General features: G+C 37.9%; 1 protein-coding gene across 6 annotated transcripts in view; it reads left to right on the top strand.

Annotated features, from left to right (window-relative positions):
- LOC112563315 (protein argonaute-2-like) overlaps window positions 1-26,711 on the top strand; it is a 40,827-nt gene that overhangs the window by 6,893 nt on the left and 7,223 nt on the right. For 3 of the 6 annotated variants that reach the window (XM_025237193.1, XM_025237189.1, XM_025237195.1), the window contains 17 exons: window positions 519-563; window positions 746-953; window positions 1,663-1,783; window positions 1,962-2,143; window positions 2,348-2,484; window positions 4,019-4,153; window positions 4,452-4,539; window positions 6,868-6,951; window positions 7,243-7,306; window positions 7,558-7,629; window positions 10,601-10,648; window positions 15,183-15,305; window positions 16,891-17,024; window positions 17,524-17,708; window positions 17,977-18,136; window positions 21,203-21,293; window positions 26,396-26,590. In XM_025237193.1, the coding sequence (XP_025092978.1) occupies window positions 519-563; window positions 746-953; window positions 1,663-1,783; window positions 1,962-2,143; window positions 2,348-2,484; window positions 4,019-4,153; window positions 4,452-4,539; window positions 6,868-6,951; window positions 7,243-7,306; window positions 7,558-7,629; window positions 10,601-10,648; window positions 15,183-15,305; window positions 16,891-17,024; window positions 17,524-17,708; window positions 17,977-18,136; window positions 21,203-21,293; window positions 26,396-26,590 (2,072 nt within the window). Of the gene's footprint in view, window positions 1-518; window positions 564-745; window positions 954-1,662; window positions 1,784-1,961; window positions 2,144-2,347; window positions 2,485-4,018; window positions 4,154-4,451; window positions 4,540-6,867; window positions 6,952-7,242; window positions 7,307-7,557; window positions 7,630-10,600; window positions 10,649-14,515; window positions 14,639-15,182; window positions 15,306-16,890; window positions 17,025-17,523; window positions 17,709-17,976; window positions 18,137-19,740; window positions 19,832-21,202; window positions 21,294-26,395; window positions 26,591-26,711 lie in introns of all 6 variants that reach the window. The other 3 variants (XM_025237194.1, XM_025237190.1, XM_025237192.1) reach the window with 2 other exon arrangements.

The raw sequence follows: 26,711 nt of genomic DNA, 5'->3' as shown, positions 1-26,711 counted from the left end.
AATATAGCCAAGGACATACTATAAACAGTCTTTAACTTTGTTACTGAAGATAACTTGACACATTACTTTCTTGGTCAGCAAAAACCAAATTTTATACTTTCTCATGGCTTTAGTCCAGTTTTTGAGTGGATGCCAGGTTCTGTAGATGTCATCTTATGTACCTTTGTAAAGTTGGCCTTCATTTTTTGATAAACTAAAAAATAAGGAGTTAGCATATAAGCAGAGCGTCTGGCAATGCAGAGTCATTTACAGCCCTAGGATGCCATATAAATAAGTTTTTTTCCCCCCCCCCCATGACAAGTGTTGCATCTAAACAGGAACTTATTAATATTTTATACATATGACCATTTTAACTTTAAAAATTTGTGACTTTGGTATATTTTTCTTCCTTTGAAAAGAGCATAGATGTATAGAACCAAAAACCATTGATATTGTTTGGCATGAATTTAAAAATTTGCATTACTTAAGCCACTGTGACCAGTCATTGTTAGGTGAACTACTGATTCTTTTGCTTACAGGACAGCCTAATCTGCCCTTCACCTTTCCACCCATGCAGCCAGAGTGTAAGTTGGCCCCTGTATCTGTTTAGATCTTTTTGAAATAGCATTGAAGAGATTTCTCTGAATGAGTTTGTTTAAGCAAGTGGATGGACACATTAGATTAAAAAGGATAGCTCAAGAAAAACACTTGCGGGAAGATGGAATTTTAAATAAATGATATTTTTAGCTTTTCCTGTTTTTTACAGCACTTGTACCACCTCCAACAACACCAGTCATCCACCATCCAGCACCTCACATTGCAGATTTTACCTGTCCACCACGTCCTAACCATGGTACAGAAGGCCGCACAATCTTGTTGCGAGCCAATCATTTTCAGGTTCGAATTCCTAAAGGTTATATTCATCACTATGACGTCAGCATCACCCCTGATAAATGTCCTCGACGTGTGAACAGGTAACTGCTTTCTCAGTAGTTATTGTGATTCTAAGGAAGGCATGATGTCTTGTGCATTGAAACCTAAAAGCTTCATACATTTTTTAACTGCTCATTGTGGTTTCTTGACAGCCTTTAGTGAAGAGTTTAGTTCTTCTTATGCGTAATTGGAATAAGTTTTTAGCAATACACAGCTCATTTAATACTTTTGTCTCAAACAGAAGCACATTAATATTTCTTCAAACATATTTTTAATTGATCATTGGCTTACAGAAGTAAAAAAAATAAAGTATTTCTTCATTTTTGTCATCACTGTCTTTAACAATATATCAGAAATATGTGCATAGATGGGAATGCTCGCTCCTCATTATCTCTCTTTCAAAAGTGTTGAGATCAAGAGTTTCTGGAATTCAAAAGAGCATGGCTTTATTGTTATATATTTACAATACCAGATCTTTTCAATAGAAATTTTATAGAAAACAGCTTCATTTTGAAAGAAAATGTGTGAATTTATATCTAGAATTAGGACTTGATATAGAAAATTACCATTGCACTAATGAAAATGACATACTTATTTTCTCTGACCTGTGTTTGTATATGCCAGATCACTTCATGGCATTCTGTAACCTGAGCAGTGATGGAAGTCCTTAGCCTTTGTAACTAGCATGTTTGAAAATAATTTCTCTAAATCTTTAATTTTCACTTAACTATTAAATCTTTTCTTTTGTAGAGAGATCATTGAGACAATGGTAAAAGCCTACCAGCAGAAGATTTTCTTTAAAACAAAACCTGTGTTTGATGGAAGAAAGAATCTTTACAGTCGGGATCATTTGCCCATTGGTACTGAGAAGGTAAACAGTTTTGATTAAAAGTATGGAATCTTTGTTTTTTTAGAAAAACAGTCATGGATCACCTTTTTTAATGTTTTTTGTCATACCTGAAGATGCCACTCCCATCATATGCACCAGAAGATCGCAATCACCATCTTTCAGAAAGCATTTAATCTCATTGAACTGTCTGTATTGGCAGGTGGAGCTGGAAGTAACATTGCCTGGAGAAGGCCGTGACAGAGTCTTCAAGGTGGCCATTCGCTGGGTCAACCAAGTCAATTTGTTTGACCTTGAGAGAGCATTGGAAGGTGTTTCCCGGCAGATCCCTCTCGAGGCAATACAAGCATTAGATGTTGTCATGAGACACATGCCTTCTATGACGTAAGTTATATTGTACTCCTTTTCTGGCAATTTACATAATCCACTGAAAGTTGTTTGACATCTTGATTGGTAAATATTAAGTAATTTTAAAAAATGCTTAAGCTAAATGTTTTTGAAGATGGTTCATAAAGCTTTATATGTGCTATATAGTGTCATTTAAATGTCTTTTCCACAGTTTAATATATTGTATAATTCTCATTCTAGATACACACCAGTGGGTCGTTCATTCTTCTCTGCCCCAGAAGGCTATGATCATCCTCTGGGTGGAGGTAGAGAGGTCTGGTTTGGTTTCCACCAAAGTGTCCGACCATCACAATGGAAGATGATGCTCAACATAGATGGTTTGTTCTTTTCCTACTTTAGAAAAAAAAAATTTACGTGATATTCTTTTTTTACCCTTGTGTAAAGAATTTATTAGTTCTGAAGTTAAATTTGTATATTTTTATAACTCTTGATGTACGGGATTTAAGAATTACTTTGATTAGTTTACTTTTATTCTGACAGCAGTATATTTCCTTAAACTGATGTACCCTGACAATGCAGTCTATGGAAAGTGAGGTCATGTTTGTTTTAAAATTTGCTATTCATCTCCTTTATGCATGTAAACATGCCATACATTTCATGGAGGTAAACAAATCCTTTTGGCACTTGTGTGTAATGAAAGAGGTAACAGACTTGTTCAGCCTGACCTAGATATTCAATTTTTTATTTACAATAATCATAATAAAGTTAATTTGTATAGTCTTTTTCCCCACCATTAAAGGTGGGCTTAGAGTGTTATTACTAAAAAGAAAAACACACAAACATAAGAATAATAGATGCTGGAATAAGTTAAAATAAGTTTAAGTGTTCTTATCATTATTTACACTCACTCCCTTTCTGCCAGCGTTGGACTTTGAAGTTGATCTTCACAAAGTGAGGATCGGCATAAGGAATGTCTTGAATTTCACGTGTAGGCCAGCAAAAAGGAAAATTTGTCAGAATAGCAAATTTGTTTTAGAGCAACACAGTTAGGTTAAAGAGTAGAGCACAGTCCTGGCACTAAGGAAGTGAAGGTGACAGTAGTAAGCCCCACACACATACAGCAAGATGCAGAATGACACAAACAGATCTAATCACCAGACGACATCGCTGAAGCGCATAGATCCAGAATCTATGCAGCAGCGTATGTGGTTTGTAAATAAAAAATGTAAAATGCATAGTCCACAATGCTAGAACATAATAATAAAGTGTCAGTAAAGCAGGCACAAAATCCAGTACAGGTAGTCCTCGGGTTACGACGGTCTCGAGTAATGTCGTTTCGTGGTTACGACGCTTTATGCGACGCTCATTCCGACTTACGAGGTTTAGCATCGTACACTGTTTATTACTCTTACAGCTCTTACAGTACAGTATTTCATTATTAAACGTACTGTACTGCACAATATTTTACTGTACTTATGTCAATTGATAATTATGTAGGGTACTGTGTTAGGATAGGTGTTTGGATAGGCTAAGTGTTTGCAGTACTGTACTGTTATTATGGTACAGTACTGTATGAACTTATAATCCGACTTACGTCGAAATTCGGTTTACGACGCCGCGTAAGAATGGATCAACGTCGTAAGTCGAGGACTACCTGTATAGTCAAAAGTCCAAAGCAAGACGGAGAACAGGAGATATCCAATTTTAGAGCTTCAGCTTCAGTCTTTTGTTACAATGTAGAGAATCACATTGCATCTATCAATGGCAGAGGTGACATTTAGACAGGAAGTTTTTATTTGTAAACAGATGAGTAACTTTATGTAATCTCCCATGTTTAAGATTTTCTTTTTGTTGCAAGTGCATCCAATAGATATGTGATTAAAGGCATTGGTTTTTGACAACTATTTGCAGTGTCAGCAACTGCATTTTACAAGGCACAGCCAGTGATTGAGTTCATGTGTGAAGTGCTGGACATGCAGGATGTTGCGGAACAGAAGCGTCCACTTACAGACTCGCAGCGTGTCAAGTTTACAAAGGAAATAAAAGGTTGGAACTTGTGTTGGCAGTTCATAGACAGTAAAATGTAGAAAGTGGATTTTTCATGTTTGTAGGACTTGAATAGACTTTTTTCTTTTAACTTTACATTTGTCATGTTTTTAGAAGACATTTATTTCAATCTTTTCCTGCTACTGGACATTCAGCACTTAAATACATTGAGAAGTAGACTATTTGATGGATGTAATTTTGTATTGTGCAGACAACTTGTAGATGTCATATTGAATTTCCCCTGTATTTTTATTGTATTGTGATGCAGAAAAAAAGAGATAAAAATGTTCTTTTGTAGGGCTCAAGGTGGAGATCACTCACTGTGGCAATATGAGAAGAAAGTATCGTGTATGCAATGTCACTCGTCGTCCCGCTCAGACTCAGTCGTGAGTAGCTTTTCACCTTATCATTTATAGTTATTTTATGTGATCTCTAGAACATGATTTTTATTTGTATTGTTATGTACATTAAAAATCACCAAGAACATAATTTTATTGGAAATATTGTGATGCATATAGCATGTACTGCTAGAATTCTGGAGTGAGCGTAGCATTACAGATTTAGGAGAAATAGTGAGTATTTTTCATTATGAGACATTAACAGCACAATTATTTTGTAGTTTTTGAATCTTACCAGATGACATAACCAAAAGAGATAATAGACTTGATATGCTCTCTAATCAGTTACATACCTCAAAATGAGCTTGGCACATGCCTTATGTATCCCACTGACAGCTCATTGAAGTTGGGTTGGGTTGGAGAGTCTGTTCTCACAGAGGCATGAGATGTTGCTAATTCCTTGGCATCCACCATTGCTCACAACTCCTCTTCTTCTCATCCAGATTTCCAGCACTTGAAATCTGTTAAGGAATCTTCTGGCTGTGATTTTTCTTCTGACAACTCCGAAAAGTGCAATCTACCCTTCTCTCTCTCTGAACTGCAGCAGGCCCTTCAGAAGTGGAAGGACTCTGCACCAGGCCAAGACAACATTTCTTATCAACTCATCTTCCACAGGTCTCTCTCCTTCCAGACATCTTCAACTTTATTTGGCTGTCCGGCTGTTTCCCTCCCTTGTGGAGAGAGGCAGTCGTGTTGCCCATCCCAAAACCTGGCAAGGATCTTTCTGATCCCAACTCTTACCATCCTATTGCTCTTACTAGTTGTCTGTTTTTGGACCTCAGCATGCTGCCGTGTATGCCATTTATACCATGGAGCAAAAGCCATTATCAGTCAGTGTTGCACCTCACTTACAAGCTGCTGGAGTAGATATTTAACAGGCAGAGCTTCTCTACTACCATCTTCTCCTTGGAACCTTCCTGTTCCAGAGATTGGTACAGATCTTATATCCTTTAAAAAAAGGGGACACTAGTGACCTCATTTTTCTCCAACGCTTTCAGGAACTCCTTTCTGACTATCCTGGATTCTGTTCTCTCTTTACAGATAGCTCCAGATTCCCAAGTGGTGACCCTGTCACTGCGGCAGCAGCTCCATCCTGCCAACCAAAATGGTCTGCTTCAGTTCAACTGGCAGATGACTGCTCTATTTTCACTGCGGAATTTCACGCCATCTTTCTAGCTTTGCAGCATGTTCACCGGTCTTCGGAGCACAACTTTTTGGTCATTTCAGACTCTCTTTCTGCCTTCCAAGCTCTTCTTTTCAATGATTTTAACCACCCTCTCATGGTCTAGTTTCATACAATTCATGCAGCACTCATACATTGTAACAAGGACATTGTTTTTATTTGGGCTTCTGGCCATGCTGGTATCTCAGGCAATGTTTGAACAGATCAGGCTGCCAAGGTTGCATGTCAGTCTCCTGACAAATTACACTCGTTGGTATCATCAGACTGTAAACTTATCTTCTCGGCCTACATTCAGTCCCTATGGCAACGCCATTGGGACACTCTGGGCCAAAATAAATTACATGCCACCCTTGTCTTTCTGACCGCTTACCTTCGTGCCATCCTGTGAGGCGGCAGGAGGTGGTCCTTGCTAGAAAAAAGTTAGGACACACCTATGCCACACAAGGACACCTCTCATGAAGTGAGCCACCACCAGTTTGTCCGTGGTGTAAAGGAAGTTTTAGTGTGATACATGTTATGATTGTTTGTCCTGACCTCTAGAGTATCCATTGGCAGTTTTTTACAGAAAATTCGTTGTTTTCTTTGTTCAGGTCTGTCCCATTGGCAGCAGTCTTTACATTTTTAAGGAGGATAGAACTTTACCATCAGATTTAAGAAATTTTATATCCTGATAACTGTTGTCTTTTGGTTTTTTTGGTTTGTTGGTGGCCTTTTTGGGCTTCACCACTCCTCTTCACACTTTACCCACTCTTTTACATTTTGTTTACTTCTTGCGTTTACTTTTTTAAAGAATGTCATGAGTATATGACTGGGGAGGTCTTGTCCCTAAACTTTTAAAGTTAAGATTACTTTTTGTTGCCGTGATATAGCCCTAGTTGCTGGCACGGCGTTAAACACAAACAAAAAAAAAAGTTCAATAGTTAGAGAGAAGTAAGTTTTCAATTAAAAAAAATACTTAAAGAGATAACTCTTTCATGTCTGCTTTGGTCATCTTGGATGGTACATGGCTATGCTTCATTAATTCCTTATTAAGAACTTACAGACAAGTGAAAAGAATATGATGTAGTGGTTTTTGTTTGTTTTGGATTTTTTTGTAAGGATTTTTTAAAAGTCATTGTTCTGGTCTGTCTTAGCTTCCCACTCCAGCTGGACTCTGGTCAGACCATTGATTGCACTGTTGCCCGCTACTTTTACGAGAGATATAAAATGCGCTTGCAGTGAGTACACTTACTGTAATATGTAGTGTCTGAAATGTCTATCTGATGTTATAGTGCTTGGGTTCATTAACAAATTAGTTTTGATTCTCCTTTTTAAATTTTATGCATGGTTGAAGATTATTTTAAGACTAATAATCTTGTAATGACAGCAAAGTAGAAATGAAACTGGCTTTGCAGACGTGTCATTGTTTGATTGTTGCAGCAATGCCAAGTTTCACTTGTTTCTAAGATAATCTTAAATGCAGTTGAAGGGCTTTCTCAGTTGTTCTAATAAGGGAGTTTGTTTTGCAGGTTTCCACATCTCCCCTGCTTGCAAGTAGGACAGGAGCAGAAGCATACATATCTTCCTCTAGAGGTGAGGCTAGCGTAGGAATGATTGGCATGTGTGCTTTTGCTTTCCTTATTGTAGTGTCTCTTATAATACAGCAGTCAAATGTAGCTTTTGTAAAATTATCTTCCATAGTGTGAAGGAAACATTTATTCAATTGTGTGCAGATATGTGTGTGTGCCAGTATCCTATCCTACTCCCCACCCTATGCAGACCTACACACACATAAATTGATATGAAATTTATAGTGGTTAAATCTCTTTTTGTGGATGTTTCAGGTTTGCAATGTTGTTGGAGGACAGCGATGCATCAAGAAGTTGACAGATATGCAGACATCAACCATGATCAAGGTCTCTCAAATAAGTTGCCGCTATATGCAGCAACCTGCTATGCCATGCACCTCCCCTCCGCTCCCAAGATGTGAATAGATCCCACAGAATAAGCTTAAACATGCTGATAACAGGCTTCCCTGACCTTTTTTGTTTAAAAAGACTAAATAGGTCTTTGCTTAGGTAGGCAGGTGTTACAATGTTTATCTTGGACTGGTTGCATCTGTTTTGAGATAATAGGCAGGTGTCATGTATCTTAGATGTATGTTTAGAGACAAGTCAAGCTACACATAGGTCTTGATCTGAAATCAGTGGACAGGATATCAGTACAACACAGGGTCTTACCTTGGGCAGTTTTATATATAGCAAGATTGTAAGACAATGTATAAAAGTCATATACCACAAGTACATACAACATGAAACTTGATATTCTTTAATGAGATTTTAATGCTAAATAAACAGGAGTACCTTTTTGTTTTCAAAAGTCGTTATACGTCCATCACAGTTATGTATTTCACATTTGCTTAGAGACAAGATATTTATCACATTTACACGTCATGAAAAAATCATTCAACCATGACATGGAGATGAGAAGGATTCAGAACCATAGATTTTAATTCCTTAATTTCCAAGTATAAATATGGAAAATACATTGTATAACTTTAGGCCCTTGAAATTATGTTTTATAAGAATTAATTTAAAAATGTAGCTAATACTAATTACACTCATGCAAGAAAGATATCAGCAGTTTTTACAAATGAATGTTGCAGATAAGGTCATGTCCTCATATTTCATATGCATAGTAGCTTAGCCTTGTTCAGTTTATGTGAAACTCTAGTATGATCACCTTTTGTGTGTTCTTTTTGTTTATTTGGGGGAGGGGCCAGGGGAAATGGGAAGAATCAATAGAACAGGAGATCACAGTTTGCATACAAGCTCACCTCATAGTAGGATTGATCAGGTAGTCTTGCAGAGTAGGGGGTGGGATGTGTGTTGCTGTCAGCAAGTTAAATTAGAAAGGTAGTATGAACCATACCTAAATTTTAAAAAAATGTTCCTATTGTCATTGCCTGGTCACTGTTGACCCACACTATCTACTGTTGCATATTGTTACATTAAATATGCACATATTTATTTATCCAGCCATTTGTCATTAGCCTATTTCCTCAAGAGTGATTTTATTGGGTGGCCTAACATGTACCTTTATAAGCGAGTACACCTGCACATGAGAAACATTACAGTTATGATTGTTACATACACTTATGTAGGCTTGTTTTTATGTAGATCCTTTTTGCTCTGCCAAGTTTTATCATTCAGGTAGAGGTTTTGAGTAGGGGAAAAACATCTTTTTGAGGTATCTAAATCCAGAAGATACAGGTGTGCAGAGAGAGGTAGTAATAATACCTGATCATAGAAAGGATGATCATAATGCATATTTATTTAAAGAATATTTGAATACCTTTTCAACACTTTCACTTAATCACTTGGCTAACACTTGAGCTTTATTGAATAATTCCAATAAATAATACAACCCACTGCTGCCACAGGTGTGCTGCACATAGCTGCATTCTTACTTGAGCATGCTCTTTGAGCATGAACTTTGATGTTTTCCCCTTTTTCTCTGCACCCACACCCCCTTCCCTTCCCCTTCTAGAGAGTCACTATTGAAGTGACTTGATGGTCTTGTTAGGTGCACATCCAGGTATGATTTTGTGTGTGAATGTTTGGCTAGGACATATTCAAGAGTGTGCAATGAAGTGCCAGGCTTTTCATTAGTAAGCAGCTTGTGTAGGATGGGAATTATAAAAGTGCTTTCTGATTTTTTTATTATCATCATTTGTCTTTTTTATTTCTTTGGGAGTAGTGTTCATGTGATTTTGCGCTTTTTTGTTAAATTCATTATAATGATTGGCCATAGATTCAGTGTTTACTATCAACTATTGTCTCTTGTAGTCACAATTCATTAAATTTTCAACCACAAAAGCTTTGATACTGATAGTTGTAGACCTAATGCTTGTGAGTCTGCATGGCATTGATGTAGCATTTGCAACAACCTAGTACCACATTTTTGAGGTAGATGAGATCAGTCATTGTTTAAAATTTATTAGTGATAGCAAAGACACCATATCACTTTTGATGCATCTTATTATTAAACATTGAACATATTTTAGTTTATTCTCAAGGAGATTCTAAGTAGATGGTCATTATCATGACCCTTTTGCAGATTGGCTGTTTTTGAGCCCTATGTAAATTTACAGCATTGTGACTCTCAGAATATACGAGAGAGAGAAATAAAAAGGAAAAACTCCATGTCGCAAATTCTTTCTAAAGTCGATAAAATAGACATAAGTGTATTTTGTGAACGACAGCATCCTTTCCACTAATGCTGAATTTTGAGTGCAGTTCTATGACCTTAGCGTTGTATGGTTTTCTTTACTGAAGATATAGATAAATGTAAACGGGGTTCACTGAGCTGTAGGCTCCTATACTAAGTAAGTTAATGTGACACCTCCTGCTCCTGCTTCTGTTCTCCAAACTTTATAAAGGCTTGCAGATCTTGTTTATATCTTGTTGGCTACTTTCTTGATGTTTTTAATGTGCATTGTCCATGTTAAAAAATGTTTTTATTATTTCTTATCTTAAACTTAACGGTAACCTTGTCACATGCAAATTCTGTCTGTGTGCATGAAAAGACCGAGAAAAAAATATTACTTAAATATTAATACAGTTGGTTTTTTTTAAAGTGTCTTGCAGACATATTTGGACGTGTTGTCCGTAATTAGTGATAGAGAACATTATCAATATTTGCAGTGGTTGAATTGAGAGCTTAGTCAGTTCAGACATTGATAAATATGCTTTAGATGTATAATTATATTCATATGAGGAGGAATTTGTATTATTTTGTTGATGTATTTTTGCATGGGCATTCTTTGGGGTCAATGGAATGGTGAGGGAAAAATAAAAAACTCACAAATATTTCTTATTCATTCAGGCGACAGCAAGGTCAGCTCCGGACCGTGAAAAAGAGATCAACAACTTGGTAAGCATTTTTTATGGTGTGTGACATATGAGCTTATAGGACATTTGAAATGTTAATATATACTTCAACAAAACTGCTTAAAAGCAGTCTTCATGTAAAATTATAATCTCTGTTGATAAACACAGTTTATCTTACTGTCATTCATTCATCATTGATAAAAATAATACAGAAGTCTGTCTTTATCATACAATTTACAAATTGGTATTAATAATGTTAATTTATTTTCATAGCAAGAATTTAAAATCAGACAATATTCACAAAATGTATATGTTGCCTGTTGGGAAATCACATTTGAAACAAGTTGATAGTTTTGTGCAAATGTTTTCCATAAGTGTTGTCAGGGGATGCTTATGTGTTTATTTACATGTTAAATTAGGATATGTGACTGAAGCTGACCATTTAACATAATTTTATATCCTGTTGCTTATTTTCTTCTGACTTGTGTATAGCATTTTCAAAGTGCATTTGCAGCCTATTTGCGAGAAGTAGTCTCTGATGCTGAGCTTGCTGGTGCTCAGCTGTGTTTGTTTTTGTCTGAGAGCTTGGGTCTGGCAACTCACTCTTGGCTTGAGCCGCCAAATACAGGAATCTTCCCCCAAGAGTGACAGTGCTCTGCAAACTAAATCTCACTCTCGGCAAAGTGGCTGTGTGAAGTGAGCAAATTTTCATGAAAAGTAAAGGAAATTGCAAATTTTCTTCGTACTGTTGCAAGTGATGACAGCCTCCTTCAGCTGAAGTGAGAGCAGGTTATGGAGCATTGTCAGCTAGTCATACATTTTCAGGGGAGAATGATGTAGCTGTTTAGGATGCAAATACACCAATATTTGTCTGACTATTCAGTATTGTTATTCCACTATCCCACTGTTGTTGCAGTTCATAATGTAAAAAGTGTGTCTGTGCATGCATGAGTGTGCAAATGTATAGGACAAACCACATCTTCCATTTCTGAAGTAAATTTATAAATGAACAAATAAGGTGGATTTGCATCACTAACAATTTTGCTGTTTATACTTGCATACAAATAGTCCCCTGTAATGTACCCCAAGATGGCTGCCTGCCTCAGTCAGTGCATATTTTGGGACAACAGCTAATTGTCTCTCTTTTTAAAAAATTTTCATTAATTTGTAATGGAGAGAATTTGCTAGAGTTTGCTTTGGGAGGTTGGGAAATTGCTGTAATAAACTACAACGTTGACCAGCTGGAAATGTTTCTAGTAGAAAACTGTGGCTATGACACACAAAATTTGCACTGGGCTTGTAAGCAGGCAAGAAACTGCTGGCTTGAACATTCATTTAGCTTTCAGACTGAAGAATATTACATTCTTTTTTCAGGGATAGGTGAGCTTTTAGTAATTTTAAAAAGAAAAGTATATATTCTTCTAGGTAGAAGTTGTGCTAATGGCACTTGAGGCTTTCTTGAAGCATAATATGCTGCTTTCCTTTTATGAAAACAACACATACCACTTGAGAACAGCACACTAGGCATGTGTATATTGCAGAAAGGAAGGAAAGGGGGAAAAAAACCTCGACTCCAGAAGACAAAGTGTACTGTTATATCTGTTAGTACTTCTGTGTTACCTGTTTTGTTCAGTATGCTGCTTATCAACATCACTTCAAACACTGATTCTTGAAACAGGAGGAAATTTGTTATTGAAGAAAATCCATCCAGAAGCAGACTAGTCTTGCTGATCTTTTTGATATATGTAAATCATCTCATGCTCATACCTTCTGACAGCATGCTCATTTCCTTTCAAACAAAAATGTTCTTTTTCAGATGTAAGCAACTGAGCATTGCTGAAAATATATGCATATTTTTAATTTAACATTTCTCCTCAATAGTCTGCACTTTCAGGCCTAGAATATGGGCTATGACTCAGATATAGTACCCAGACTTGTGCCATAAAAGGCATGAGAGATCAAGCCACCAGTATCACAGTTATGGGGGACAGTTTCTAGTGATATGAAACTCACGGTTGTGGTGCTCATATAATCAAGAACTATTTACTGCATTAGCATATTAAATTTTTTGTCAGAATTCTATAATACAAATAATTTTCTCATAACTGACATAAACATTAATATTGTAGGGTGTGTGTGTGTGGGTGGGTGTGCACACAGTCATGTATGCATCTACACATTATATGCATGCTTTTGTGGGCATGTCCACACGTGTGCGTGTGCATGCACACTTATACCTGCACACACACACATACACAAAATTATCTGTTGCACACCCACCATGTCTTGGTCTGTTTCCATTTTTAGGTGTATCTGGGGGTCATTGTTTTCATCTCTGAAGCAGCTGCATTTGTGTCTTGTAGTTGGTGGATAGTTGATAACATGCCATCTTTTTTGTGCTGCACATCTTTTGTACGCTGCTAATGAAAACCATACTGTAATTGCTTCAAGTTCTCAAAAATCAGTATTTACAAAGAATAACAAAGCTGACTTGTGTACACTGTAATGTACCAGTAATGCTATCTTTATTTCAAGGGAAAAGTTTATAGCCACCCCTTCATCAGTTCCTTTTATTCTGCTTTCCCACCCCCTAATATGAAGAAAGTAAACTAACCTTTATTTTGTAAGTCAAATATAAGGATAATACTGGACATTATAAACTTATTTTTTATTTTGCTGCTTGTTGAAAAAGAACTGTTTAGAATTGTTTAATAAGAGGTATTGAACTGGTGACCACCAGTCTGCAGCTGTGGCTTTCATTCCTATCAGCACTGCTAAAAAGTTGTGTTCTCAAGTCAGAGGTGTGCTCAGTGAAGTCTGCCATGTCTTCTGTTAAAGACCTTGTTGCTATTTGCAGACAATATATCAGATGCTCGTCTGTCTCTTTATTAAAAAAAAAAAAAAAAAAGGAAAAGATGCACAGGTTTGTGTATGCACGCATGTCAGTTTTGAGCACATGTGTAAGCATGCGTGACTGTATGTATGCATGTGCATATATGTGGTGAGTTTATAGGTCGTGCAGGGGGGGAAAAAAGTAAACCAGACTATCAAATATTTTACGTTTTTTGAAAAATATATCCATTCCTTTTTACTCAGTAAGTTTGAAATCCAATATTTTTTCATGTTTCAAAGTAACATTAGCAAATTATATTTTTGACAGTTATGTACAAAACTTTTTTTGCTGATGACAGCTAGTTACTTGAATCGAAAGGTTGAATAAATGTAGGTAAATTCCAAGAGGCTTTGTATAGGTCATTTGAAGTCATGGGCACTGAATTATTTTTGTTTCTTATTCTTGTTACACATAATTCATCCACAAACCCACATTCAGCTTCTGAAATAATTTGATCTTCATAGACATTGCTTTCTCTTTTGTCCCTCTCTGCTTCTATTTGTTTCTGGTAATAAAAAAAGACTTGGTGATTTTATTTCCCTCCTTTTTTAAGTAAATTTTAAGGTTAACATAAATGTCATCATTTGATTCAATTTATGGGGGTGTGAGCGTTGTATTTAGAAATGACAGTCCAACATGACAACAAGCAATTTTCAGTTATTACTGAGCAAGTTCAAAAAGCAAAGTAGCTCAGATTAGAGGAATCCTCCAATAGCAGCGCATAGTGCCCATTGACTTAGCTGGCCTTGAATATTTTGTAACAGGTAGAGAGTGAATTGCAGGTGCTGTTAAGGTAGATTAGGTGATGGAGAAAATGACATTGTGCAGGTTCCACTGGCATACCTAAACATTCTGACTGAGTTTTGTGAACCTCACAGCCCAGCATTTGCAACCTGTTTTGCTGGCTGTGAGGTTCTGATGTGTCTGTTCATGAGATATTGTTGCTGATTCATTGTGTGCCCATGATGATTGTCTCACTTGGTGGCTTGGTCTCTCCTGTCATGCTCGGCCTGCCAGGTGTCAAAAGCTGACTTCAACAATGACCCCTACCTGCGCACCTTTGACATCAGTGTTGATACCCAAATGACCGAGGTCAAAGGCCGCGTCCTCCCTGTGCCCAGGTTGCAATATGGAGGACGGGTAGGCATACACGTTTTCCATTTTATATCTGATGCCAGCTCCTGGACCTGTTGTTTTGTTTTGTCCTCTCTTTGTCTGCTTTGTTTTGTTTTGGTTTTTTTTTTCCTTCCAAATCTCTGCAGTGGTGCCTGTCTCCAACTGATTGGTTTTTCTTTATATTTGGGCTCTGGAAAACCTTACTGCTTTTGCCACCTCTGTAGCACATTGTATCACCAAAACAATTTTCCAAGTGTTGCGACATGCTTCAAATTTCTGAGAAGAATTGAGCTGATGATTTTTTATCTTAGGCACAGGCAGAAAGCTTTTTCAGAGCCCTCTTAATATGACCTCAGAGGGGGCAGTGACAGCACTTGCACAAAACTGAACAGGGAGCTTTGCTTTAAGTAAAGCTTTATACCAGCCAGGTGACAGCAGATCTTCAGCAGCCATCACCATTGCAACTCTTTTGGAAAAAAAAAAACTGAAAGTGTAAACTTTCACTGAGATTTGTTTTTTTTTTCAATTTATTTTTGCCATCCCCGGCACACTCTTCTCTCAACTGTAGGTGCGCAAGGCAAATTTCAATGCGGACCCATACCTGCAAACATTTGGAATCAGCATAAGCACTCAAATGATGGAAGTGGAGGGGCGAGTTCTTACGGCCCCTAAATTGCAGTATGGAGGGAGGGTAAGACAATTTCTGACTGTCCCAGCCTTAGTTCTCTTTCTCTATGGTTATGGTCCATGCATCCACAGCTTAAAATGGGTTCCTTCTAGCTAAGTGAGCATTCAGTACATACTTAGCCATTGGAAAAGGACCCCGTCAGAATGCATTTCTCTTGTCCTGGTCAATGAGCCTTTCCCCCTTGGCATGCTGCTTAATGTGCAGTGTTTGTGTACAATTTTGTGGTCTGTTGCATACCATTAAGGGAGGCAGTACAGAGCACAAATACAGAGATATGCTACTTGCCTGTAGCTTTTGGAATAAAAGAAAGGGGGTGTGGTGGGTGGTGCAAGGGAAGGGGAGGGAAGAGGGAAACCATTGCATGAGAGAATGAAGGTGGTTGTAATTAGCATTGTTATTAGTGAGGGCAAAACAGGCATAGATCTGAAATAATGAATCATGGGATAGTCATAGCAAGTTTGCTGGCGATACGCATTCTAGAAGGAACCCACACGAAGGCAAACATTTTTTGTCAGGTGCACATCTTTATCTTCCCCAGTCCCCATTTTTTTTTAACATACTTCTTTAGTCCTAGCTGCAGACCCATGCTGTGAGTTAATTGTTTAAGAGTGGTGGTGTGCACTTGTGGATGCCTGTTTATCTGGTCATTTGGCTTAATTGCTTTTTTGGGTGCTGTGACGTGTGGACCACTGGGCTGTGGAGTTTTGCACCATGGTTTTGCTATTGCCCATCACAGCAACTGTACCTAAGAAATCTGGGAGTGATTTGTAAAAAGAGTGATGAAGGAATGGCCAGCAGTTGCCAGTAATCCTTCACATTACAAGATCATTGAAAATGTAGTTTGGTTTTGTTTTTTTTTGTTTGTTTAAGTCTTAAGGGGGAAAAAACTCCAATTGATATGAATAAGCGATCAATACACAAATGTCACAGGATCTTGTAGCTACACCAAAAGAGTGGATTGTAAATTTTAAAATCAGATTAATTTCAGTTTATGCTTTTTGTTTTAACTGAGTGATGTAACACTTGATTTTAAATGTTGAGCTATAAAGAACTTCAAATAGTAAATATTACGCAGAATGATTATAACAGTGAAGTGGTCAGTGGAGACATGAACATTTTATATAATTTGCAAGGAGCAGGGATTGTGAAATGTGGGTAAGGAGATACAGGTGTGAGGAGATATGCTGTAAAGAAAGCTTTGAAACAAAAGAGAGGTAAGGTAGAAAACGGCAATCCTGTTACTCATCTGGTTATGAGTTTTTTTTTGTTTTGTTTTTTTTTTTTTTTATTTATGATGTGCCTTATAGCTGTTATATTTGGTCTCATAACTATATTTCAATTGAAGTTTGAAGTTATTGGAGTTTGAATGGTTTTTATGTTTGATTCGTGTGATCATTTTAGTGCATTTCTTTCTTTGGTTTAGTTGTTTGGATGAATAGGTGTATGCCTGACACATGTAGATATTTGTACCTGCTAAATGAAGAATTCAGCACAAAGTCTAGTTAAAAAAATTAGATCAGAAAACGATAGTTGTTATCCTTGAAGTATGCACTTTTTCTTGAGCTATTGTAATTTTTGTGGTATCTAGACCAAAGCGCAGGCTGTACCCAATCAGGGTGTGTGGGATATGCGTGGCAAACAGTTCTACTATGGCATAGAGATACGAGTGTGGGCCATTGCCTGCTTTGCTCCTCAGCGCAATGTCCGCGAGGATGCTTTAAGGTTTGGAATTCTAGATTGCCATTTATTTGTGTATTTAAAAGGGGAGGTATGCACACAAGGACACATGTGTTTGTGTTATTTAAGAGGATGTTATTTTACCATTGCATGTATATGCATGCATGAGAACATTTGAAAGAGCCAGAAATTGAAATTGTGAAGCATATTCCAGGTTATGTATAATAATATGTGGAAAAATATTAAAGTTGAGTAAAAATTGAAAATAAGACAGGATGATTGTCAGTTTCTTGACAACAAACCTTGTGAACCAGTTCAGAGTAGGAACATGGAAAAAAAATTTAGGGGGAAATAGTGTAAGTACACATGTATGTATTTGTATTTATACATAGAAAAGCATTCAGCTGTATGCATAAATTCTTCAAGGAAAACATGGGGTGGGGGGGGAGTTGGAGAGGAACAGTTCATGAATAAAACTTTAAGTCTTGCTTATGCCACTTTGAATTTTGATCAGTATTCTTTTCCTGCTCTTATCTACTCACAGGAACTTCACACAGAATCTTCAACGCATTTCTAATGATGCAGGCATGCCTATCATGGGGCAGCCTTGCTTCTGCAAGTATGCCACTGGCCCTGACCAGGTGGAACCCATGTTTCGGTATCTGAAGAACACTTACCAGGGTCTGCAGCTGATTGTTGTTGTTCTCCCTGGCAAGACACCTGTATATGGTGAGTTATTTGGACTTGTTCTGCTCTGTCAGCTTTACTGTTCAACTAATAAACTTTGAACAGCTCATTGGTTATTCTGTTATTTCAGGTCTAGATTTTCTCTTATGTAGTCTGAATTTGTATCAAAGTAACAGAAAGACATATAGAAACATATACTTTACATGTTTCTCTGTAAAATGCTTTGTAAAAGTTTTGGCAAAGTACCCGTAGACTGGACCAAATTGTTGCATTTCACGAAACTAAAGACTTGCCACCATTTTGTGTGCAGCTGAAGTTAAGCGAGTGGGTGACATCTTGTTTGGATTAGCTACCCAGTGTGTGCAGTCAAAAAATGTAAACAAAACTACCCCCCAGACATTGTCCAACCTGTGTCTCAAGATTAATGTCAAACTGGGTGGTGTTAACAGCATCCTGCTGCCTAGCATACGGTAAGCATAATCTTAATATGTTAACTCTTGCAGTCTGTCAAAAGAGTGTTTTCGCTTAAGAGTATTCCGTGATTACTTGACTAGCAGGCTCAACATTAATGTTCTGCTTTTTTTTTAGGGATCAGATGTTGCTTTTAGCATCAACAGTTTTGTAATTGACAATCTAAATACTATGTTTTAAGACGTAAATTTTCTGTCATGTTTGGAGAAGACGTACCTCAATCTTTATCAGTATTTTTTGTTTGAATCCAACTCAGACTCGTGAATTCTTCTTTATCAGTTGGGATAGTCAGTGAAGTTTGCTTTGGCAACTACCACCACTTCACAGACCAGTGTTCTCTTGGCACTCCATAGTCAATGTTTCACCATCAGTCACCTGTGATTATGAATTGCTTCTTTCACTTTACTGGAAGACATGACCATATGATTCCCAGCCTTTTACACTGTCAGCTGTAAAACCTGTGCCTTCTGGTCACTAAGCCATTGGTTAAGGATGTCAAACACGAGTACTACCTCAACCAAGGGCAAGTGTTCATGTTTATAATTTATGCCCTACGCCCTATATCGCATGTCCTTTCATGTGAAAGGCAGCCTTTATGGACTTGATGGTAACTGCTGGAAAATAATGTTACCACCAAAGAGGAGACATGGTAATGCATGGAGAGAGTTAAGTCATGAATGATGTCTAGACTCATAATGGTGGACAAGAAGGGGATGAGATTAGCAGGTGCACATCTTTATCTTCCCTCAGTTGCAAACTGTTTCACCTTGGCTTTCTAAATGCCAACAGCAAGTACTCAGCTGAGAAAGACGTTTTATTGCTAGGGTAGTCAGCACCGCCTCTGATCACCCTGCCTCAAGGTTAGGGTAGCAATTAGAGAAAACTGCTTGTAAAAGTCAGCACTGTGTACTCCTACCTTTCCTCACAAGAGCGAAACCATTTTAAAAAATGCCCACAAGAAGTTCCACCTTTAAAAGTAAATTGTTTGTCTTCGTGGCTTACCAGATAATATGACATAAAATCTTCCCACTTTCCAACTACTTCGGGTAATTCAGGGGTAGTGTTTAGTGAGGGGAACTGTTCTCTGTAGTTTAACTTCCACTATTAAACTTTAGGGGGTGCGATTCCAAAGCTGGCGGTGTTAAATGGTCATGTCATCTGATAAGTCTAGAAGAAAGACAGTTTTGAAATTGTTTTTTCTACTGTTGGGAATTTCTTTTCTTTCCCCCCCACCCTTTCAGAGAATCCACTGTTTTTTTCCAAATGATAGCAGTGATTTTCAGCTGGGAAAACTTTTAATTTTATTGAGCTTCTCTTATTGAGTATGCTGCCTAAGAAACCCAACACCTTTCAAAAACAGCATCCTAAGCTGAAAGTTTAGAATTCAAGAGTCTGAAATATTGTTTTACATATCTTTCACCTGCTAGACCTTGCTGAAGTTTAATTCTTTTTCTTTTTGTTAGCAAAAGCTAATCAAATTGTATTTGATGGGTGCATGTACAAGAGTACACTGTTTTCTCACATATGCATATAGCAGAGTAAGTATCCCATAATAATCATGCTCATGGAAGCAAGTACACGGTCATCTGATATTTGGGTGCAGCCCTGCTGTCTTCCATGAGCCAGTCATCTTCTTTGGTGCCAGCATCACTCACCCACCCGTGGGAGACAAATGCAAACCCACCATCGGTGCTGTAAGTTCCACTGTGCAGCCCTGAAACCTAGATGCTTGCTCTGATCATTCTCCTGACTTGCCCTGTTATAATAGTGCTGGACCTCTGGCACCTGGCCTCGCCTCGGAAACAAGCCAGCCAAGAGACAAACCCTGCAAACCATCTTATTTTGTGTATTGAGACTCAGATGTTTTCCTTATAGTCACATAATGTAGGAGGAAGAGACCCAAGTTATTCTCCAAAGTAGTTTGAGCTGGATCATAGTAAATAAGACAGCGATTTCCTTCTAATAGTGGGTATGAACGTTTTCTCCCCCACCCACCCCAAGAAGAGATGAGTGGTATTTTTTATCGTGGAAGCCTAGGACAGTACAAGTGATATACCCAAAAGGAGGAAAAGCCTCTTGGCTCAGTGATTTTTTTTTTTTTTTGTAAACATTAAAATTTTATATTTTTCTTTTGGTTTTGTAGCTTTTGATCCAGTGATCTTTCTGTGAATGAGAAAGCTTCACGAAACTCCGACCTAAAAACTTTTTCCACTAAGAAACTTAAATGCTGTATTAAAAAAATAACAGTACAGCCAAAAACAACTTTAATTACAGTCAAGAGAAGAACAGTTTAAAAAAAGACTGTGCTGTCCACTTTGTGAAACATCAAGAGAATGTAGAGTATGCTTTCACCATGACAATAATGTTTGTGTGGAGACATGTTTTTTGGAGCAGCAAGCCACCATTTATGAATTTCTTGTTCTGCTATTGAGATTTGCGCAAAACATTTCTGAAAACCAGTATAGTGCACGAAAACTATTGATAAACATAAAGAACAGTAGGCAGTCTGGTGTTTACTGTTTTTAGTGAAAGCAGCAAAGGTGATTTGAAGCACCAGTTATGGCATCCCTGCCTGTTGGGAAAAGTGTGAATTGTGTAATCTTTGTGAGGGTTCCTACTATTAAGAGACGGACATTATGCTTGAGTGGCTCTTCATTGTTTTAGCTGGGATGGGAGTGATTGAGAGAGTGGGGGTGCTTGTATAAGCATATGTGCTCACATGCATTATATGTGTGCATGTGAAAGGATAAAGCCGTTAGGAAGATGCTGTTGTGTTTCCTGTGGATTCAACAGGTGTGACAGTTTGCTTTACAAGTGTATTGTACAGCTTGCTGCACCATCCAACACCACCCAGCTTCGTGCTTTAGGACATTGTCAGGGTGGTTAATTGAATTTGCCAGGCGAAACATAGATAAATATGGAGCACTCACAACCAAGGCTGCCTGCCTCTGGCACCTCTGGACTCACCAGTGTGTAAATTCATGGCCTGGTGGCTGGTATACACTACTGGTACTTTTTTGTCTTATGAAGACCTATCCAAAGGTACTACTTCTCTCTGCTTGCAGCCCGGCGGTGTTCCGGGAGCCGATCATATTTCTTGGTGCTGATGTCACACACCCTCCTGCCGGCGACTCCAGTAAACCTTCCATAGCAGCAGTAAGTCCTCTCCCACATGCTGAGAAATAGTCTGCTGTCTGCTGTGCTCTGTTTATTGCAGCTCTCAGCTCTAGTTTCTTATTGAAAAGTATAGTGCAACTTGTTTTGTGAAAAGAAAAAGTGTTAGTATTGAACTCTCATATTTTTCACTTTCCTAAAAATCATAAAAACCATGGGTAATATTTTGGGGGCAGTGAAGTATTTATTAAGTGTAATTATTTATTACTTTGTGAATTGTTTTTCAAAAACACGTAACATATTTTTGAAAGATTCTTCTGTCTTACTGAAAAAGCAACACAGAGATCTGTGTGTTTAAAAACAAAGAATTATCCAAAGCTAAGGGAAAAAGTGGAAAAGAAAAGCATTCTTCATAGTGCTTTAAACTTTTAGTGAAAGTTGTTCGTTATCTGTTAAAGATGAGTGGAATTACTGAATTAAGCATCAGATTTATAACTAGTATGTTATATATACAGGGTAGGAAATACTTGTAAAATATGTTTCTGATCTTTGATTTACATAAGAAATTGAATGAATTTCAGTAATTACTAGCATTCCCCTAAGCAGGTATTTATATATGATATAGTAAATGCCCCTGTAATGTTGCAAGAGCCAATGACACTGGCCATGTGCTTGTTGTGCTGTATGGCACTATCTCAGAGGAAGGAAACAAGTTCTTGAATGCATAAGTTTCTGTTGCAAATCTTCCATTGCTTTTTTTTGTTGTTGTCTTTATTTTCTTCAGCCTTTGGCATACTCTTTTAGGATACAAATTTTTTGGATAAATTTCTTAGTAGTAATACCTTAAACATTCACTAAGCAGAGCATAGCTGACAACAATTAAAAGAGCAGACTGATTCTCTAGCAGGAATGGTAACTGGAGAAAAGTTGCCCAGTTGTATAAAGATGACCTTCCATGGAAATTGGTTTCCTTGTTTGGTTTGCTGTGTGTTGAAAGCTTTTCCTGTTGATTGCTCTGAACACCTTGCTACAGTGGCAGAGTATAGATTTATAGTTTTAGTTCCATTTTCTTTCTTAGAATCAAAATTTTGTTATTTTTGTTTTATTTATGTGAAAGAAAGGTGTCTGGATGGAAGTAAAAGTGGGAGTATTGATTGCGCAGGCATGCATGCACATATATATAATTGTTTACAGATGTCTGCTTATGTAAGATTTCATATGTGTATATATTTGTTAATTTCCTCTCATGAATAAATAACACTAACAGTGACTTTACTGAAGCACTCATTCAATTGCAAGTGAACATTTTTCGCATCTGACAGTGATCTTTTTGTTAACGAAATGTATCCTTAAATGTATATTGGGTGGTGCACAGACCTGTAGATCATGTCATATGAAGGATTTCTGTCTCAAATGTGCTCTCTTCAGATCATTATTGTGTGCTGATTAATCTGTCAGCCAGTTGCCCAGCACTGACACCAGCATTTCACACTCTATGCCATCTCCGTGACATGGACATGTCTATGTTTCGTAATGACGTGGGAACCGAACTATCCCTTTGCCCCTCAGCTTCTGCTGATAGGCTTGTGGGTGTTCTGCACTCCATGCTGGAAGCCCATGATCCTGCTGTGCATGCCCAAGTTCACCCCAACAAACACGCCATAGTATCCCAGCATTCGCATTGAGCTGCAGAGAGCGAAGGCGAAGCATCAACGAGCTGAAAGGTTTTGTGGGTCTGGGTTGACTGTCATAAATAGATGCTGAATGCTGCCAAACATGCAGTCATGTTGTTTATGCGGCCAAAACTGAATTCCTCTGTGCTCACATCAATTCTTGTCTGTCAAGTAGGAGCCTATTTAGGGCTTGCAACACATGTTGGGCCTCACAAACAGGCTGAGTTTTTTGTTCACAAGATTCTTGATTTCCAAGCTAAACTTGCTCAACTGCCTGTGCACCCTTCAGCTCTTGCTAACCATGTCGATGATCTGGCAGGGCCAAAATGCTCCTTTGTTTCCTTTCATCCGATCTTGGAAAGTGAGTTTAGGACTATCAGGCTCCAGTCAAAACCCACAACTTGTCCACTGGACCCAGTTCCCACCCCATTACTGGTAGACTTTCTTGACATCCTACTCCCTGCCCTCACAGAAATAGTAAATTATAGCTTGTCCTCTGGCATCTTCCCAACTACCTTTAAAACAGCCTTAGTGAAATCACTGTTAAAAAGCCTACCCTTGGCATCAACATATTAGACAAATTAACAACCAGTCTCAAACTTGCCATTTCTTTCCAAAATCATTGAGAAAGTAGTTCTCAAGAAACTTCTGTCCTATCCTAACTCTGAAAATTGTCTTTCTCCATCAGTCTGCTTATCGCCCTTTTCAAAGCACTGAGACTTACCCGCTTAAGGTGACAAACAACATTTTGTCTGCACTGGATAGAGGTGACATCTCATTACTCACCATGTTAGACCTGTCTGCTGCCATTGATACTATAGACCACACTACTCTCATTCAAAGACTCACTACTCTCTATGGCATCTCAGGCTCCCCATTCGACTGGTTTCTCAGTTTCCCATTCTCAGATAGGACTCAGTTATAGTGGATGGCTGTGTGTCTCCCCCAGTCTCTATACGCTCAAGAGTCCCCCAAGGTTTTGACTTGGTCCCATCCTCTTCATCATTTACATAAAGTCACTACTTTAATTCAGTCTCACACTATATCAGATCGATCCTTTGCTGATGACACTCAGCTCAATGGATGGTTCACAAAAAGTTAAAATAAAATGATGAAAAAAACAGAAGCTTTAATTTTTTTCAAAGAGGAGAGCCAGAGTTTACCCTTCGCTGCCTGTCTTTGTTCGTGTAGGCAATGTTGATGTACCTTTTGTTACTTTAGCATGTAATTTAGGTTGCATAATGTCTGCTGACATGTTTCTTGATAAGCATGTTTCTCACATTGGTCATGCTGCTTACTGTGAGCTCCAGAAGATCAGCTCCATTTGCCATACTCTGTCCATCTCATCCACCAAATTTCTCATCTGCTCATTTGTTCTATCTAAACTAGACTACTGCAACTCTCTTCTTGGTGGCTGTCCACAATACCTCATTGATAAGCTCCAGAAAGTCCAGAACTCAGCTGCTGGTCTTGTTTTCTGGACTCACAAATCTGAATATGTCAGACCACTTCTTCACTCTCTTCATTGGCTACCAGTTAAAGCTAGAATAGACTACAAGCTCTCAACTCTATGCTATGGATTCTTTGAAGGCTCCTCTCCCCACTACTTTACTGAAATCTTGTCTGACTACACTCTTGCATTCTATGCTCCCTCCCACATAGACGGTCACATGCGGACAGTGGATGTTCTCCCTCTGTGCTGCTAATCAGTGGAACTCTCATCCACATCACATTCGCCACTTGGACTCCAAGGCTACATTCAAACGCTCTCTGAAAACATATGTTTACAAAATACTATCCCTGAATTACTATTCCTAACTTCCTGGCCTGCTGTCATTCTAAGCATAATGTAATGACTCCATCTTACACTGTTTATATTATCTACATCGCTTCATACCTTCATCCATTGCCTGACGTTCTAATCTCGTACCTCATCTTTATGTTGTTCAGTGTGCCTATATGTACCTCACTGTCCACTGGTTGTTTTCTGCTGTTTATCAGCACTTTGTTTATATTAGTTATTATGTATTTATTATCTTGCATCTTCCTAATAGTTTCAGATTAGTTTTACTTGAACAACTCTGCCATGTCGGAGCAAGGTGACAAAATTATGTCGCACTGGCAATGAGGGGTGGCAGGGCTGTTTCCATGTGATTTTTTCCCCCCCTTAAGTTTGTTCATATTTATAATGAGGATGTCATTTAATCACATAGACCAGTCAACCAGCCACTGGTGTGAGTTTAAGGCAGCCTGTGGTGTGCAGAACTTTTTAACTGGATTTATAAAATGTGATTGATTGAGCTGGTCTTGGTGCAAGTAGTATGTTAGGATATTAACTGTTTTCTACAAGCCATGGCTTGAAGCTAAATATAACACTAACAAGATAGCTGCATTGGTATTTGATTGCTTCAGACTTTGTTGAGAAATTATATGTATTTTGTTCAAAGCAAAAAAAGTGTTAATTCTTGGGTCTCTTTCCCCTCTATAGATTAGATTAATCAGATCGGTAAAAAAAAAAAAAGTGTAGATGCATGTTTTTTTACAACCAAAAAAATTTAAAATTTGAAAATAAAAATTAAAGTAAGCTAAAGGGGAAATCTATAGCTCAGTAGTTGAATTCTAGAGACACTTGTTAATGACTCTGCTGTTCAGACTTTGAGTGTGTGAGAGAGAGAGCCTTCTCTGTCCATATTGTATCAAGGTCACTAGTACTGCATTGTTAACTGGAGGATTTTTACACAGCCTGGTTTTTTTTGTATGCGTGTGTGCACACCCATCCCAGGAGAATTCTGACTTAGTAAATGCTAAGGTTTTATTTCCTTGCTGCTATCAGTTTCATCGCTATGGTCTCTTCTTCATAATTCAATTTCTTAATAATATTAAAACAAACATATCCTTTTATAAGATCAATTACTACTCCTGATTCCACATATGCATGTGCTGCACAAACACAAAAAGGATTCATTCTGCTGTCTCCTGGTATAGCTGAGTGAATGGCAAGAGATACAAGGCACATTATCTATTTTCTTGTTTCCATGTGCGAGGATGGATCTGCCTAAGATCAAGATGTTTTTATTTGTTGAAAACTTGTTTCTGTCCACAAAAATTGTTTATTATAAATTTGTCCCACAAAATCCCAAACCATCGTCAATAAATGTTGAGGTTGTGCCTGTGCAAATATAAAAGGATGTGCTTTTAACCACCAGCCATTTGCTTGCCCTGATTTTTTTACCTGATGGGTAACATTAAGAATGCTGGTTAACAGTTATCCCTTTACCTTTAATGTGCATCCATAGTTTGCTTTCAATAAATAATTTCATTTATTCTTTTATGTAACTAAATATCTTCATTATAAAATTATGTTTATTTGCACACATGCGTGCATTTCATGCATACATAGCATATGCACGTGCATGTGCAGACAAGTTTTTTTGTTGTTTTTTTTTTAACCATTGGCTCTTTGTATGGTAGGTGGTGGGTAGCATGGACGCCCATCCTAGTCGCTATGCAGCAGCAGTACGGGTGCAAGAACACCGACAAGAAATTATATACGAGCTGGCCACCATGGTTCGGGAACTTCTGATACAGTTCTACCGCTCCACGCGGTTCAAGCCCACTCGCATTATCTTTTACCGTGATGGAGTCAGCGAAGGACAATTCCATGCAGTAAGTTTTGTATTATTTTTGACCTATACAATTTCCACCAGTTATTTGCTGGCTCACAATAGCACATGGTGAAGAGTTAAGCTATTTGTATGAGATAAGTAATCTTAGGCATTTGTGAAAA

This window comes from Pomacea canaliculata, linkage group LG4 (assembly GCF_003073045.1).
Source record: "Pomacea canaliculata isolate SZHN2017 linkage group LG4, ASM307304v1, whole genome shotgun sequence".
Lineage (NCBI taxonomy): Eukaryota > Metazoa > Mollusca > Gastropoda > Architaenioglossa > Ampullariidae > Pomacea > Pomacea canaliculata.
This window is presented reverse-complemented; position numbering and strand designations above follow the sequence as displayed.